At 51.8% G+C, this 16,533-nt stretch overlaps 1 protein-coding gene across 1 annotated transcript in view; it reads left to right on the top strand.

The window, feature by feature from the left end:
* The first annotated feature begins 4,653 nt into the window (after positions 1-4,653).
* ERO1A (endoplasmic reticulum oxidoreductase 1 alpha) overlaps positions 4,654-16,533 on the top strand; it is a 30,069-nt gene continuing 18,189 nt past the window's right edge. The window contains exons 1-4 of the mRNA XM_077324060.1: positions 4,654-4,876; positions 12,016-12,135; positions 13,715-13,798; positions 14,980-15,018. Of these exons, the coding sequence (XP_077180175.1) occupies positions 4,772-4,876; positions 12,016-12,135; positions 13,715-13,798; positions 14,980-15,018 (348 nt within the window). The 5' untranslated portion in view covers positions 4,654-4,771. The remainder of the gene's footprint in view (positions 4,877-12,015; positions 12,136-13,714; positions 13,799-14,979; positions 15,019-16,533) is intronic.

Raw genomic sequence — 16,533 nt, 5'->3', positions numbered from 1 at the left:
TCCATGTTATTCATCGCCTAAAGCAGCTTTTTTCAACCAGGCTTTTGTGAAACCCTGGGGTTTCTTGACAGCCCTCAAAGCGTTTCCCGAATGGGTGGGAGACAATTAATTTTTCATGTACTTTTAAATTTTGTTAAACATTTTCCAGGTGATATGACCATATATGGTCATGTCAACCTGTTTCCCCCCCCTAAAAAAATTGTCCAGGTGATTCCCAATCTTGCTACTTCTGGGGCTTCTCAGAGCCTGAAGAATGTTTCAGGGGTTTTTCAGTTGTCAAAAAGTTGATAAAGGCTGGTTGAAAACATTTAAAACCATTGCAAACACTTCAATCCATAAATTTACAGGTCACCCGGACCTTAATAGGCTCACCTGCAATGTACCCATTGGGCATTTTCTGGTGGGGAGTTCTGAGGGGCCCAGTAAAGTTTTGGGGTCACAGCATGGGGAGGGCATGGTTTGGGGAGGCACTTGAGCATGTGGGTAGAGTTTAAATACGCAAAGAAGGTGGCAAAGCACCAACTGCTTAAAGAATACATAGTTTTACTGAGAAGAGAAGCAACTTCGTGAAGAAGAAGATTTGGTTCTTATATGCCGCTTTTCCCTACCCGAAGGAGTCTCAAAGCGGCTGACATTCGCCTTCCCTTTCCTCTCCCCACAACAGACACCCTGTGAGGTGGGTGAGGCTGAGAGAGCCCTGATATCACTGAAGAAGAAGAGTTGGTTCTTATATGCTGCTTTTCCATACCCGAAGGAGGCTCAAAGCAGCTTACAGTCGCCTTCCCATTCCTCTCCCCACAACAGACACCCTGTGGGGTGGGTGAGGCTGAGAGAGCCCTGAGATTCCTGCTCGGTCAGAACAGCTTTATCAGTGCCATGGCGAGCCCAAGGTCACCCAGCTGGCTGCATGTGGGGGGGTGCAGAATCGAACCTGGCATGCCAGATTAGAAGTCCGCACTCCTGACCACTACACCAAACTGGCTCTCCAGTTTGAATAGAAAGAGTTAGAAAGAATAGAAAGAGATTCCGGTATAAGTGTTGCAATCAGGGAGAAGGTGTGCTCAAAGGAAGTCTCTGGTTGAGCCAATCAGGATACAGGAAAAATTATTGGAAAATTATTGGAAAATGCCAGTGGAGCAAGGTACAAAGCCATAGAGCGGGGATTCCCAGCAAGCGGCCCATGGACTCCTGGGGGGTCCGCGACTCTTCCCCTCCCACCTTAACGGACTTGGACACAAGCTAGAGAATGGGCTGCCCCAATCAAAAGTGGGGGAGTCGGTTGTGGTGTGGTATGGGGGTGGGTCTGGGCTGTCTTCTCAGCTCCTGCCCTTCTTTCCAGCCTAAATGAAGCAGAGCTGCTGTAAGAGGAGTAAAGGTGGAGGAAGGAAGTGAAAGAAGGGCAAAGGGTGCGTGCGGTGGTGTCACTTCCAGTGACACGGCAGTTTCGGGGGGTGTGGCCAGCTGACATCACTTCCGGGGGTCCTCAAAGCCTGAAAATTTATTTCAGAGGCTTCTTCACTGTCCAAAGGTTGGCATAGGCTGCCCTAGAGCAGGGGTAGTCAACCTGTGGTCCTTCAGATGTTCATGGACTACAATTCCCATGAGCCCCTGCCAGCGAATGCTGGCAGGGGCTCATGGGAATTGTAGTCCATGAACATCTGGAGGACCACAGGTTGACTACCTCTGCCATAGAGTCAACCCTACAAAGCCGCCATGTTCCGCCATGTCATTCTGAGTGGTCTCCAGGCCACACCTGAATGTTGGCAACCCTGATGAAGCCCTGGGGCAGGGTCCTTTTCTTTTTGGGCGTCTGCTTCAGTGCCTGCCTCTTTGTAGGAATGCCTCTTGGCTGCCACCTGAGTTCAGTGACGCATATCATGATGATGCTCCCTATCCCTCCCTGTTTCCTTCTCAAATGAGCAAGTTGCCTCTAAAGCCAAGAATGAAGAGAGCTATAAGACTGCTTTATACCAACATCTCCCCACTCTGTTGCCCCAGAGGGTCGGACCAGAACCAATGAGTTGAATGAATTCAAAAGAATTTTCATCTAAACCTCCGGAAGAAGTTCCTGACAGTCAGAGTGGTTCCTCAGTGGAACAGGCTTCCTTGGGAGGTGGTGGTTTCTGCAACTTTGAGATTTTTAAGCAGAGGCTGGAGAGCCATCTGACGGAGAGGCTGATTCTGTGAAGGTTCAAGGGGGTGGCAGGTGACAGTGGGTGAGCGAGACGGTTGGGAGTGTCCTGCATAGTGCAAGGGGTTGGACTAGATGACCCAGGAGGTCCCTTCCAACTCTATTATTCTGTCATTCTAAATTCTGTCTCAATATCCGGAAGGAGTTTCTGACAGAGCAGTTTCTCAGTGGAACAAGCTTCCTGGGGAGGTGGTGGGTTCTCCATCTTTGGAGATTTTTAAACAGAGGCTGGAGAGCCATCTGACAGAGAGGCTGATTCTGTGAAGGCTCAAGGGGGTGGCAGGTGACAGTGGGTGAACGAGAGTGTTGTGAGTGTCCTGCGTAGTGCAGGGGGTTGGACTAGATGACCCTGAAGATCCCTTCCTACTCTATGATTCTATGAAACGCCATTCACTGTTCCCGCAAAAGTGCCCCATTCCTGACCTTTCTCCAACCCACGATGCAGCTTGTCAGCACATCTCCTGTCGCCTCCTCATCGAAGGACATGAATCCCATAAATTGCGGCCTTTCAGGGTGTGGTCCCCCAGCCCATCCTGCTCCCTGCCCTGTGACGGTGCTTTCGTATTCATGTATCCTGGATGGAAAAGCAAGCCAAAGACAAAATGGCTCATCAGCGCAGGAGATGCCAAGAGCACACCCAGAGGCACTGCATGTGCTCTCCCCACAGGCGATGCCAGCACACCTGGCTTCTGCAGCAGGTGTCAAGCACTCTAATGTCCCACACAGCTGGGATCGTGACAAATTTCTGAGACTGCCTAGGTTCCTCAAACCCCAGATCTGAGATGTATCAGACACGAGTAGCTGATTCACTGATGCGCACTGTTACTGTGGAGACACAGACATGCGTGGACACAGTTGACCAATGCCGAATGAGTCCTGTGGTCCATTGAGTTCGATCTTGTCTACTCAGGCTGGCAGCTGCTCTCCAGGGTCTCCGGTGGAGATCTTTCCAATCACCTACTACTGCCTGGTCCTTCTAACTGGAGGTGCCGGGGATTGAACCAGGGACCTTCTGCATGCCAAGCAAAGGCTCTGCCACTGAGCCACAGGAATGGGTAGCACTTGAATACAGAATCCAAATTCAGAGGCTGCTTATTATAAAGTTACAAATAGTGAACTGGCCAACAATGGCAAAATTAACATTGCATCTGAAACATCAAATTATTGAAACATATGAGGGGAGATGGTGAGTTTATTATGTAAGCAGGAGATAAATGGAGAATGAGAAGCAATTTAAAATCAAATATCTATAATGCCTTACAATGTTAAATCAGGATAAGAATGGCACTTGAATATAAATGCCTAAAGACCTGGAATTTGAATAATAATTTTTCTATTATTGATTTCCTTCTTTTATCGTCAACTGGTCATAGTTAATGCATTGTGACATGTAGAGGTAATGTGGGAATACGTAGTAAGGATGCAAATGAATAATATAGTGGTGACGTAGTTATACAATTTGTTATATGTAAGTTTTTCTCTAATTTTCTCCCTTTTATATGTCTGTTTTTCCGAATCTGGGACTTCCTGCCTGCCAAGGAGAGGCTTTTCCACTGAGCCACGCCCATTCCCTAATCAATATGAACACAGGAAGTGCCTTCTACTAAGATTCTTGGTCTATCCAGGTCAGTCTCTCCCATCCCCTCCTGCCGGGACCTTTCAAGACATCCTCTCCCTAGTCAATATGAACACAGGAAGCTGCTCATACTGAGTGAGACCCCTGGTCTACCCAGGCCAGCCTTCCCCATCAAGCAGGTGTTCTGCCACTGAGCCCAGACACGAACTCTTGGCTTAGCCTACCCTGCAGGGCTGTGATGAGGATACAGAAAGAGCGCACAGAAAGAGAATGGTATTGACTCTGTGCTTGTTTTAACAATTCAGCTGCCATCCGTTCAAGAAACATTCCTTGTATTTTTCACCTGCGAGTGGAAGTAAGGAGCACAAGCGATTCAAAGAAACGGAAAGGTTATTTCAGGAAGTGGAAGAACCGCTCAAGTGACCAACAAGCTGATCTTAATGGATACAGCAACATTGTCTCCAAGCACCTTTTCCTCGCTTACCCCGCGGGGGAGTCCCCAAGTGGCTTCCAAATCGCCTTCCCTTTCCTCTCCCCACCACAAGACACCCTGTCAGGGAGCTGAGAGAGCTCTGAGGGAACTGCACACAAACAGCTCTATCAGAACCGTGAGTGGCGCAAGTTCACCCTACTGGCTGCAGGCGGAGGCGCGGGGAATCCAACCCGGTTCTCCAAATGAGAAGCAGCCGCTCTACACGAGGTGACCAGGCTGGCTCCGGAAGCGATCCCATCCAAGAAGGCATCCCGAACCCGGCTCCCCATTCCCTTCTCCCAACATGAGCCCCTCCCCGTTCCCGGGTCCGCCCCTGACTCTCCAGCGATGTCCCTCCCGGAGCCGGCAGCCCGGGCGCTCTGCACACGCCCAGAGACGCTCTTGCAGCCGGCCGGCGGCTCCTCCCCGCGGGCGGTCCGGGAAGGGCGCAGGCGGCGCCTGCGGGCTGCGCTGCACGTCCGCCCCGCGAGGGAGGCGGTGCCGGGCCCTGGGCTCCGGAGTCGGACTCGCCATGCCGCGCCCGCCGCTGCTCCTGCTCGTCCTCCCGCTCCTGGCCGCCCAAGAGCCGCCGCCTGGCCCGGCCGCCGCCTCCGCCGAGCGACGCTGCTTCTGCCAGGTGAGCAACTAGCCGCGCCAGGTCGTGGGAAGGCGGCGGACTCGTGTTGGCTCCAGGCGGCGTGTTTCCACGTGCAGGGCTCCTGGCTCGCTTCCCGGGCCCGCGGACTGGGGGACGAGACGCTGGGCGCGACCTGCGAGACCTGGCGTTTCTCCGGGCATGGGTTGGATGGACACGTGTCTCAGCGTTCGCACGCGCAGCGGGAAGAGACAAGTGAAATGTCGGGCGAAGGTCCGGGGAAGCCCGGTTCGGATCCCCGTGGGGGGGGGGGGAGGCGACGGAGTTGGGCCCGCCCTACGCTGGCCGCCTAGCCTCCCTCGCAGGGGTGTTGTGAGGACAACTGGGAGGAGAGGCGGAGAAGGACGTCGGCAGCCTGGGTGCCCGTTGGGGAGGGGGGTCGTGTGAAAAGGCGGCCTGCTTGGAAAGGGCGGGGTTGGCTGACCAGGCACTGGTTTGGCGTTCTTGCAGGAAAGCGCCACGGGGAGATCTAAATTCATTGGAGGGCCAGGCGTCATGGCTGGCAGGAGAGGAGGCTTGCTCCAGAGTAGGTTTGGGGTTGTCTCTCAGGTAAGCACCCCTGGCGCTACTTCACATGTGCAGGCCACTTGCTCACTGTCTGTGTGAAAACTGGCCCCAGGAGGAGAAGAAGAGAAGAGCTGGATTTTATACTCCACTTTTCATTACCCAAAGTACTTGCAAAGCAGCATCCAATCACCTTCTGTTCCTCTCCCCATAACAGACACCCTGTGAGGTAGGTGGGGCCGAGAGAGCTCTGAAATAACTGTGATAGGCCCAAGGTCAACCAACAGGCCACATGTGGCTCACAGTAACCTTCCCTTCCTCTCCCCACAAAAGGTCAACTGAAGTAGGTGTAGCTGAGAGAGCTGTGAGAGAACTGCTCTGTGAGAACAGCACTAAAAGGACTGTGACTGGCCCAAGGTCACCCAACTGGCTGCATGTGGAAGAGGAGTGGGGAATCAGACCCAGCTCCCCAGATCAGAGGCCGCGGTTCTTAACTGCTTCACCACACTGGCTCTCATGCAGGATCCTAGAGGGAGTTTATTTGCCTTCCTCCGGGCATAGAGCAGGGGTCACTGGTAGGGATGCCAGCCTCCAGGTGGGACCTGGGGATCCCCTGGAATGACAGGTCCTCTCCAGGACACAGGGACCAGTTCCCCTGGAGAAAGGGGCTGCTTGGGAGGGGGGACTCCACTGAGTCCTGCCCTGCCCTCCAATCCCCCCCTCCCAGCTCTACCCCCAAAATCTCCAGATATTTTCCCACCCAGAGCTGACAACTGTGGCCACAGGAGGGGGAGTTTTGCAATTGTTGTGTATTCCCTGCATTGTGGGTTGGACTAGATGACCTTTGAGATACCCTCCTGTTCTTGTGTCTCTAAAATTGCTTGGCTGCTGGGGCTGTTGGTGAATTCACTGGGACCAATCCAAAGAGACCTGGTCAGGATCAGGGCAAGGGGTTCTCAGCTCTGCTCCAAGATTAAGAGGCCTTTTGCTTCTCTTGATCAAGGCCAGGGCACTATTTCCTTCTTGTTGCCTTAAACTTGTTTGCCGGAGAGACAGTGCAGAATATTCTGAACAGTTCTCCCTTGCTAAGGTCGTAGGGCAGCTTTTCTCAACTTTTTTTTCCTGTTGAGAACCCCCTGAAACCTCCTTCAGGCTTCAAGAAACCCCCAAAGTGGCACAATCCAACGGAATATGGCTGGGAAGCAGAGCTGTGGACACGCCCACCTGGGGCCCCTCCCTTCCCACCTCCTCCAGGCCCCTCATTGGCCATTCTGGGAGAGTGGGGAGGGTGGCATGACCATATATGGTCATATCACCCGATAAATGTTTAACAAATAAAAAAAATATATTAAAAGTTAATTAATTCCCACCCATTTGGGAAACCGTTCTAGGGCCGTCAAGAAACGCCAGAAGCTTGCATTTGAGGTATACTGCTCCTGAAAGTGGAGGCTCTCATGCTTACTGTAAGCTGGACAGCTGCTTCTCTTCTGCGCCTTAGGCCAGTTTTTGTATGGGACTGAGTCCCTCCTTCATGGGCTGTTTGTACAATCAGATAATATTTACATTTTGCATCTGAGTGGTGCTATTGTACGGTTCTATTATGATTGGTGAGTCACGGTCATGAGGGAATGCCAGGGCAAAGCATTTGAATAAATAAGACCGGGAAAGGCTTTCGGCATTATTAAGCAGTTGTTATCAATGCAAATGTCAACGAGGCACAGCGGTTAGAGTGTTGGACGAGGATCTGGGTTCGAATTCCTACTCATGCCGCAGTTGCTTGCTGTGGGTGACTTTGGCCCAGTCACAGCATCTCAGCCTACTCACAGGGTTGTTGTGATGACAAAACCATGGAGGAGAAGAGAACAATGTAACCCACCTTGATTCCCCGTTAGGGAGAAAGGTGGTGCATAAATTGATCGATAAGAATTGAATTTAGTCAGTGGGTTAATGGGAGCACATTAAGTCACCCTTTTATTTTTCTCCTAGAGTCAGCTCGGTGTTGTGGTTAATACCGGTGGGCTCTAATCTGGAGAACTGGGTGTGATTCCCTGCTCCTCCCCCCACATGCAGCCAGTGCGGTGACCTTGGGCTAGTCACAGTTCTCTTGGAGCTGTTCTCCCAGAGCAGCTCTATCAGACATCTCTAAAACCCACAGAGAAAAGGTGTTTCTAAGCCACTTGGAGGCTCCTTTGGATAGTAAAAAGCAGGGTTCAAAAAGCCAGCTTCTTCTTCTTCCTACCTCCGGCCTTAGAAGAAGAAGGAGAGAAGCAGGTGGCGGAAATAGGATGCGGGAGCCAGACAAACAATCGTGCTGCCAAAGAGGCAAGTCAGCAGTGGGTCAAAATAATGACTAGCCTCTTCAGCAGTCCAGCTCTGTATGTGGAGCATTTCCTGGTTGGTTCTTTTCTGTTGCTTCCACCCCACCCTTCTCCAGTCCTTGTATGTGATGAAAATTGGGTGGTGTCCCTATTAAATACTAGACAGGACATGGAAGGGACATTTTACCCCTTTTTCTTTTTTCTTTTTGAACGCCTAATGAAGTTGAATGTCTTTGGATACAAAGACATTCACTGACCCAGAAAAGATGAACGTTCAGTTGAAACCAGAGGCTTGGGACTAATGTCTCTTGGGACAGCGAGGAAAAGATTTATGGAACTTTGTTTTCGGATATGACCTCAGCAGTGAGAGCATTGCATGCGCAAAAAGTGGAAAGATGCGACATTACTCAGGTGGGCGAAGATGGTGGGATTTTCACAGGTAAAACAGTATCTCTATTTGTGACTGGCCGGAAACCCTCTAAAGGTTTTTGCATGAAACGGGGAAAAAACGAACTGATGGTTTGTGGATTTGACGACTAAGAGAGGAAAAAATAATCAGGAAATAGAAAAACAGAGGGCTTTTGCTTCTTTGTAACTTTGTAATTGGTAAGTCTGTGATTTTACATTTGCCGCGGAAAAAATTGAAAGCGTCTTCTTTATATTTTTCCACTTTTCTATTTTCTTTTTTCTTTTCTACTTTTGCTTGCTTTGTCGTTTGTTAGCTTTTACATTTGTTTGTACTGAAAAAAACTTTAATAAGAATGCCATCAAATGAATAAAATGCCATCAAATGAATAAAATCAGTCTTCAGCTGATCAATTTCTGGGGCGCTCTGCCTTGCTTTCTTCAGAAGACCCCCGTTTCAAATCCCCCTTTGTCTGAAAAGTTCACTGAGTGAGCCTGGGGCCTCTTGGATATATTAGGCCAGCCCGGCCTACCTAATAGGGATGTTGTAAATAAAATGGGATGGTGCCCTGGGAGGATGCTTCGCGGAGAAGCGATAAACAATGCAAATGTGATTCAAATATGCGTGTTTATTTGATAAGGAGGCAAACGATTAGCCGATTCATTGTTTCCTCATTGGCTGTGCTGGCCAAGAACCGCCTTGCTTGGTGAGACCAGAATTATTTTCCGCCTTGTTTTCTGTTTATACGCATTGCCAGCCGGATGCGTCTCGGGAGGTTCACAAATTGGGCATTATGCCGGTATCCTGCTGTCTGTCTGTTTTGGCACTCAGGACCTGACCGTAATAAACTCAGTACTGCTACTACTTCTGGTGGTCTCTAAAGTGCTACTGGGCTCCAATCAAATAAAATGAAAAACCCTGGGCCCTTCTATCCCAGTTTCACGGTGGGAGGGACGTTACGTAGAAGAGTCTGGTACAATGCGAAATGTAATCAGCTGGGTTACTGCAAAGCAGAAATAATTAAGGTAAAGGTAAAGGTATCCCCTGTGCAAGCACCGTGTCATGCCTGACCCTTGGGGTGACGCCCTCTAGCGTTTTCATGGCAGACTCAATGCGGGGTGGTTTGCCAGTGCCTTCCCCAGTCATTACCATTTACCCCCCAGCAAGCAAGCTGGGTACTCATTTTACCGACCTCGGAAGGATGGAAGGCTGAGTCAACCTTGAGCCGGCTGCTGGGATCGAACTCCCAGCCTCATGGTCAGAGCTTTGAGATTGCATGTCGGCTGCCTTACCACCCTGCGCCACAAGAGGCTCTCAGAAATACTTAGGGGCAGACAATTGACCTTTGTAATAAGATATGTCCATATTTAGCCCTAGAAGGTTCCAGTGTTCCGAATCTGGGAACAAGGATATAGCTGGCAGCTGGAAAAGTCAATGCCTGAGTTCGAAATCCGCCCTTCTCCGCTGAGGGCTCCAGAACCGGCCAGCTGTCTTCCAGCAGTGCTTGTCTCTCCTCCCTGCAGGAGCGTAAATGCGCCAAATGACCAGCATTTGACTAAGAGGTCCGTTGGGCGAGTCAGGATTTGCATTTCTCAGCCATCTGGCAACGAACTTCCTCCTGCCTACGTGCTCACGGCCAGGTGCCCCGTTGCTTCTGGAAGGATTGCGAAGTTCCAGAATTTTGCAACTCTGCCTTGGTAACAGGATGAGCCATGAGTTGGCCAGAATGGCCAGTCAGATAACGGCGAAGGCCTCCAGGCGTTCTTAGAAAGGGGGGGGACTTGAACAGGTTTGACATGCTGAAATCCAATTCCCAAAACGAATGTGCCATACTGCTGTTGAGAAGCAGCAGAACTGACTTGGAAAATGTGTCAGCCTGGAGAAGAGGAGGCAGAGAGGGGACAGGAGGGCTCTCTGGAAGGATTGGAAAGGGGGTCACTTAGAGGAGGGCGGGGAGAGGTTCCTGCGGGCAGCAGAAGGGAGAGCCTGCAGGAATGGCTTTAAATTACACATGGAACGGCTAGATATCAGGAAGGAATTTTCACAGTCTGGGTAGTTCAGCAGTGGAAGGGGAGGAGCCTCAGGAGGTGGGGAGCTCCCCCTCACTGGCAGTCGGATGGACAGATCCTTCTCCTGGATGCTGGAGGCTGATCCTGCACTGAGCAGGGGGTTGGACTAGATGGCCTGCATGGCCCCTTCCCACTCTAGGATTCTGTGAGTCTAGTTCAGCAGTGGAAGGGGAGGAGCCTCAGGAGGTGGGGAGCTCCCCCTCACTGGCAGTCGGATGGACAGATCCTTCTCCTGGATGCTGGAGGCTGATCCTGCACTGAGCAGGGGGTTGGACTAGATGGCCTGCATGGCCCCTTCCCACTCTAGGATTCTGTGAGTCTAGTTCAGCAGTGGAAGGGGAGGAGCCTCAGGAGGTGGGGAGCTCCCCCTCACTGGCCGTCTTCAAGCAGCGGCTGGACAGATCCTTCTCCTGGATGCTGGAGGCTGATCCTGCACTGAGCAGGGGGTGGGACTGGATGGCCTGCATGGCCCCTTCCCACTCTAGGATTCTAGGAGTCTAGTTCAGCAGTGGAAGGGGCTGCCTAAGGAGGTGGGGAGCTCCCCCTCACTGGCCGTCTTCAAGCAGCGGCTGGACAGATCCTTCTCCTGGATGCTGGAGGCTGATCCTGCACTGAGCAGGGGGTGGGACTAGATGGCCTGCATGCCCCCTTCCCACTCTGGGATTCTAGGAGTCTAGTTCAGCAGTGGAAGGGGCTGCCTAAGAAGGTGGGGAGCTCCCCCTCACTGGGGGTCTTCAAGCAGCAGCTGGACAGATCCTTCTCCTGGATGCTTAAGGCTGATCCTGCACTGAGCATCGGGTGGGACTAGATGGCCTGCATGGCCCCTTCCCACTCTAGGATTCTAGGAGTCTAGTTCAGCAGTGGAAGGGGCTGCCTAAGGAGGTGGGGAGCTCCCCCTCACTGGCCGTCTTCAAGCAGCGGCTGGACAGATCCTTCTCCTGGATGCTGGAGGCTGATCCTGCACTGAGCAGGGGGTGGGACTAGATGGCCTGCATGCCCCCTTCCCACTCTGGGATTCTAGGAGTCTAGTTCAGCAGTGGAAGGGGCTGCCTAAGAAGGTGGGGAGCTCCCCCTCACTGGGGGTCTTCAAGCAGCAGCTGGACAGATCCTTCTCCTGGATGCTTAAGGCTGATCCTGCACTGAGCATCGGGTGGGACTAGATGGCCTGCATGGCCCCTTCCCACTCTAGGATTCTAGGAGTCTAGTTCAGCAGTGGAAGGGGCTGCCTAAGGAGGTGGGGAGCTCCCCCTCACCGGCCATCTTCAAGCAGCGGCTGGACAGATCCTTCTCCTGGAGGCTGATCCTGCACTGAGCAGGGGGTGGGACTAGATGGCCGGGATGGCCCCTTCCCACGATTCTCTGATTCTAACCCTGTGTGGTTGGTTAAGCTGTGAGAGAGACAGGCCCCCAAATGCCTAGCAAACTTCCATGGCAGACTGGGGACTCAATCTTGAGCCCTGCTTCACTTTTGAGCTTACGCATGAGGGCATATGTATGCTCACAGAAATCTGCCACTTGAGAATTGCCGAGTCTTGGGAGGAGTTGTGCGTCCTCACTCAAGATCACGGTTTCCAGATGAGACTGTTGTTGTTGTTGTTGATTTAATGGTATTTTGACCCTGCATTACATGCTTCAGTGTGCAACGTATAATTTCCCTCTTCTTCGATTAAGTCAGGTTATTGGGAAGACAGCTGAGATGATGGGTGCAGAGAGGGCTCTGAACCCTTCCCAATGTTAGCCGTTGCTAATTTCAAACCGATCAGGTTGGGCATTCCCTGATCGGTTTGCTCACTTCTGAATCCTAATGGCCTCTCCCTTCCCCAGGTCACTGGTCACTTGGACGATTGTACGTGCGACATTGAGACATTAGATGCCTTCAACAATTACCGGGTTTTCCCCAGACTCCAAACCCTTCTGGAAAACGACTATTTCAGATATTACAAGGTAATTTCCACGCAGGACGTTTGTCCCTCGGCCTTTCATTTCTACACAAGCAAGTTGCTTTTATGACAGGTTATTGTTTTTCTATTGATTTTTTATGCCCTTTTTTTCTTCCTAGCAGGGACCACAAGCTGCTTACAACTCTTCCACTTTAGCCTCACAACGTCCCTGTGAGGTAGGCTAGACTGAGAGCCAGTGACTGGCCCATGATCCCCCCAGTGGGGGATTTAGAACCTGGCTCTCCCAGACTCCCATTTTATTTTATTAAATTTATATATATTTATTAAATTTACAGACTGCCCCTCTCTGCAGGACACTCCAGCCTCTACATAACACAGAGTTACATTTTATTATAAAAGTTAGCCAATATGGGAGGAGGCTGTGACACAGCAACAGAAGAAGAAGAAGAGTTGGTTCTTATATGCCGCTTTTCCCTACCCGTAGGAGGCTCAAAGCGGCTTACAGTCGCCTTCCCATTCCTCTCCCCACGACAGACACCCTGTGGGGTGGGTGGGGCTGAGAGAGCCCTGAGATTCCTGCTCGGTCAGAACAGTTTTATCAGTGCTGTGGCGAGCCCACGGTCACCCAGCTGGTTGCATGTGGGGGAGTGCAGAATCGAACACGGCATGCCAGATTAGAAGTCCATACTCCTAACCACGACACCAAACTGGCTCTCTGCTTGGCATGCAGGAAGTCTCCCATTCAATCCCTGGCATCTCCAGTTTAAAAAGGACCAGGCAGGAGGGGATGGGAGGCCTTGGAGAGAGCAGCTGCCAGCCAGAATATGCAATACTTAACATGCTGAAACCCTGGTCTAACCCAGCAGGGCTGTTCTTATGAGAAAATTCAGGGGTTAGAAAGGGGTCGTGGCTCAGCAAAAGAGCCTCTGCTTGTCACGCAGGAGGTCACAGGTTCAATCCCCGGCATCTCCAGTTAAAAGGAGCAGGCAGGAGGGGATGGGAAAGACCTCAGCCTGGGAATTCTGAGAGAGCAGCTGTAGCGTCTCAGCCTCGGTTCTCCGGATCAGAGGCCACCAGCCCAATAGTTCTAAAAGTCAGCAAAAGTCTTGTCCTAAAAGGCAGCAAAAGTATTTCCTGGGTCATGTAGCTCTTCCCCTCTGCGTTTTCTTTTGTCTGAAATCAGTAACAGTAAAAAAAAAAAAATGGGGGTGGGGTAGTGGTGTTGGTCCACAGCGGCAGGACCAAGTTTGCGTTGGAGTCCAGTGGCCTTTGGAAAGCCAACATAGTTTTAAGTAAAGGTAAAGGTATCCCCTGTGCAAGTACCAAGTCATGTCTGACCCTCGGGGTGACGCCCTCCAGCGTTTTCACGGCAGACTCAATACGGGGTGGTTTGCCAGTGCCTTCCCCAGTCATTACCATTTACCCCCCAGCAGCAAGCTGGGTACTCATTTTACCGAGCTCGGAAGGATGGAAGGCTGAGTCCACCTTGAGCCGGCTGCTGGGATCGAACTCCCTTTATGCAGGGTTAAAAAAATTCTTGAAAATTAAAAGTACTTAATTTGCAGAATTTCTTTTACATTGCAGTAAAAAAAAAAAACCCTTTCCCTGCTGCTTGTTTCCAGGTGAACCTAAAGAGGAAGTGTCCTTTCTGGGACGTCCTCAGTCACTGCGGGATCAGAGATTGTGCCGTGGAGCCATGCCAATCCGTAAGCGTGGGGGGAAATTTTCTGACATTCTCCCCCCCCCTCCAGTTCCAGGACTCCTTCTGGGCAGCTGAGAGAATTGGGTGACTCCTCATGTGTATGTGTGTGGGGGGGTGTCCTGGATTCTCAGAGAGCACTTCCAACCCCTGCATGTCCCTCTGGGATTGCTTTACTTACGTTGGTCCCAGTGATTTTGATGGATGTTGGACTTGACCATCGAGAACATGGTAGAGGCGGAATGCCTTTTTCTTTGGGGTGTTTTTTGCCCCTAGTGGTCAATTCCATATTGCACCGGTTTACGTCTGGCATACATCCAGCACAAAACCCTACAGATTATTTGGCTATTCTGAATTTGAATTATGGGTTTTAGTGGGGATTTTATCATGTTATTGTGACCCACCATGAGCCATTTGTGAGTGGCAGGATATAAATCCCCAAATAAATAAATAAAACTGTAGGGTTTTGCGCTGGGCGTGAGCCCGTGAACTAATGGATGGACCACTTGAGCTCTTTCCCTGGGACTTCTTAGAGAAGGAAGAGGGGCACAGCATCAGGGCGGGAGAGCATCCACGGGGGGTCCCAGGTAGAGGGGCTTGGCCACCGAGTGCCACTCACAGTTCAATCCGATCTAGCAGAGCTGCACATCCCAAATGCGACATCTGTCTCTTTCAAAACTTTCAACCGGACTTGTTTCCTAGTTGTCAAAGAGAGGCAAAGTAGATATGAAGAAGAAGAGCTGGCTTTTATGCCCCGCTTTTCACTGCCTGAAAGAGTCTCCAAGTGGCTTCCAATCCCCTTCCCTTCCTCTCCCCACAATAGACACCCTGTGAAGTAATTGGGGCTGAGAGAGCTCCTTTGTGAGAACAGCTCTAACAGGACTGTGACTAGCCCTAGGTCACCCAGCGGGCTGCATGTGGACGAATGGTGACTCAAGCCCAGTTCTTCAGATTGGGTGACCGTATGCGGCTGAGCTTATTGGTGTGTGTGTGTGTGTGTGTGTGTGTGTGTGTGTGTGTGTGTGTGTGTGTGTGTGTGTGGGGTGGGGTTGAAAGACCACGACCCATCCCCCTGCCCACTTCAGGTTTAACCTGACACCCCTCCCAGCCTGCAAAATTTGAGAGCCTGTTTTGTGTGGAGGTTTTAATACAGCGAATGAGGCTCTGATCGGTCCTCTCTGTTTCCAGAACAAGATCCCTGATGGAATTAAATCCGCTGGCTACAAGGTAAGGGGCAACAGGCACGGTGGGGATGAAGCCAAACTGAGATAGCTACAGTCCAGATTGTAGCCTGGTTCCGGCACAACCAGGAAAAGGGCATCTGGACCAAACTGTTTTGTGAACCGAACTATTTTGAGAGATGAGGAATTCGTTACCCTTCCTCGCCATTCCCCAGCCCAGACCCCACAATTATATTAAAATTCAACTTTAAAAAAAGTTTAAAGTAGAAGAGGCATAAATAACAACAACAACAACAAAAACACCGGAGAAAAAGACTTGGTTTTTATACCCTCCTTGTCTCTGCATGAAGGAGTCTCAAAGCCGCTTATAACTGCCTTCCCTTCCTCTCCCCACAACAGACACCCTGTGAGGGAGGTGGGGCTGAGAGAGCTCTGACAGGACTGCTCTGCAAGAACAGCTCTTAACGGGGCTGTGACTAGCCGAAGGTCACCCAGCTGGCTGCTTGTGGACGAGCGGGGAATCAAACCCGGCTCGCCAGATTAGAAAGCCACCTCTTTTAACCACCATGGCTCTCTGTTTCCACCCCCCCCTTCCCATGGTGCCCTGAGTGTGCACTTGTTGTCGTGGTTCGGTCCTTGGTGGCTTGGGAACGGGACCGAACCCCGCCATCAGAGGCGCCCGCGATCACGGAGGTAGGGCATGGTGATCATAGGCAAGCCGGCAGCTGGGCGCCCCACCCGATCGTTGAGGTGGCAATGGCCGCTAAAGAACCTCAATGTCCCCCTCCACCTTTTGACAAGGGCCCGGAGATGGCCCTTTGTTCCAGGAAAATGGGCCATCAGGAACCCCGGAAAACCTCGCATATGTGCATGAGTCATGATTGTATCAGCATGTTCCCTCCGCAAGTACTGGGTGGGGCAATACAGCCTAAGGAGGTGGGTTTTGTATAAAAGGGAGCTTCCACCTGGAGTTCGGTGGAAGCTCTTACTCCATACCAGCGGACTCCACGTTGCTGAAATAAAGCTTGTTCCTGTTGTATCGTTCACCAGGCCTGGCATGACGTTTTCTTCAAAGGGGCACCCTGTTTTTCAGTTAGCAAGCGGGTTCCCGACATCGTAAGAGCTTCCCCCGAACTCCAGGGTCGGCATCGCCTCCGAGCGCTTATCGGGACGGATCCAGAGATGGCGTTTTCAAGCAACGGGGCGGTCTCGACCCCCACGAACCCCGGGAACATGAGTTTAATGTCCCCGGGAGATTTCCTCCGAAAATCGGGGGGCCAGGAGCAGCTGTCCGGGACCCCGAGACCCTCGGCAGCGGCGGCCAAGGGGAGGCACCGGGCCATGGGCTTCCCAAGCACGGCGGGGAGCGCGCCGAGGTCTGGGGGGTTGGCCCCAACCTGGGACACCCAGCTGAGGCAGGCGCTTCGCCCGGTAGGACCTGAGGAATCCCTAGAGGACCTGCGGCGGGCCATGGCGGACTTGGCCAGGCGCTTGCAGGCAGCTGAAGCCCGTGAGCAAGCTCGGGCCGGGCCCGGGGGGACTGGTAATACAACGGCGGAGG

Source organism: Paroedura picta, chromosome 2, assembly GCF_049243985.1.
Source record: "Paroedura picta isolate Pp20150507F chromosome 2, Ppicta_v3.0, whole genome shotgun sequence".
Lineage (NCBI taxonomy): Eukaryota > Metazoa > Chordata > Lepidosauria > Squamata > Gekkonidae > Paroedura > Paroedura picta.
Note: the sequence above shows the minus strand (reverse complement) of the source record. Positions and strands in the feature narration are given on the sequence as shown.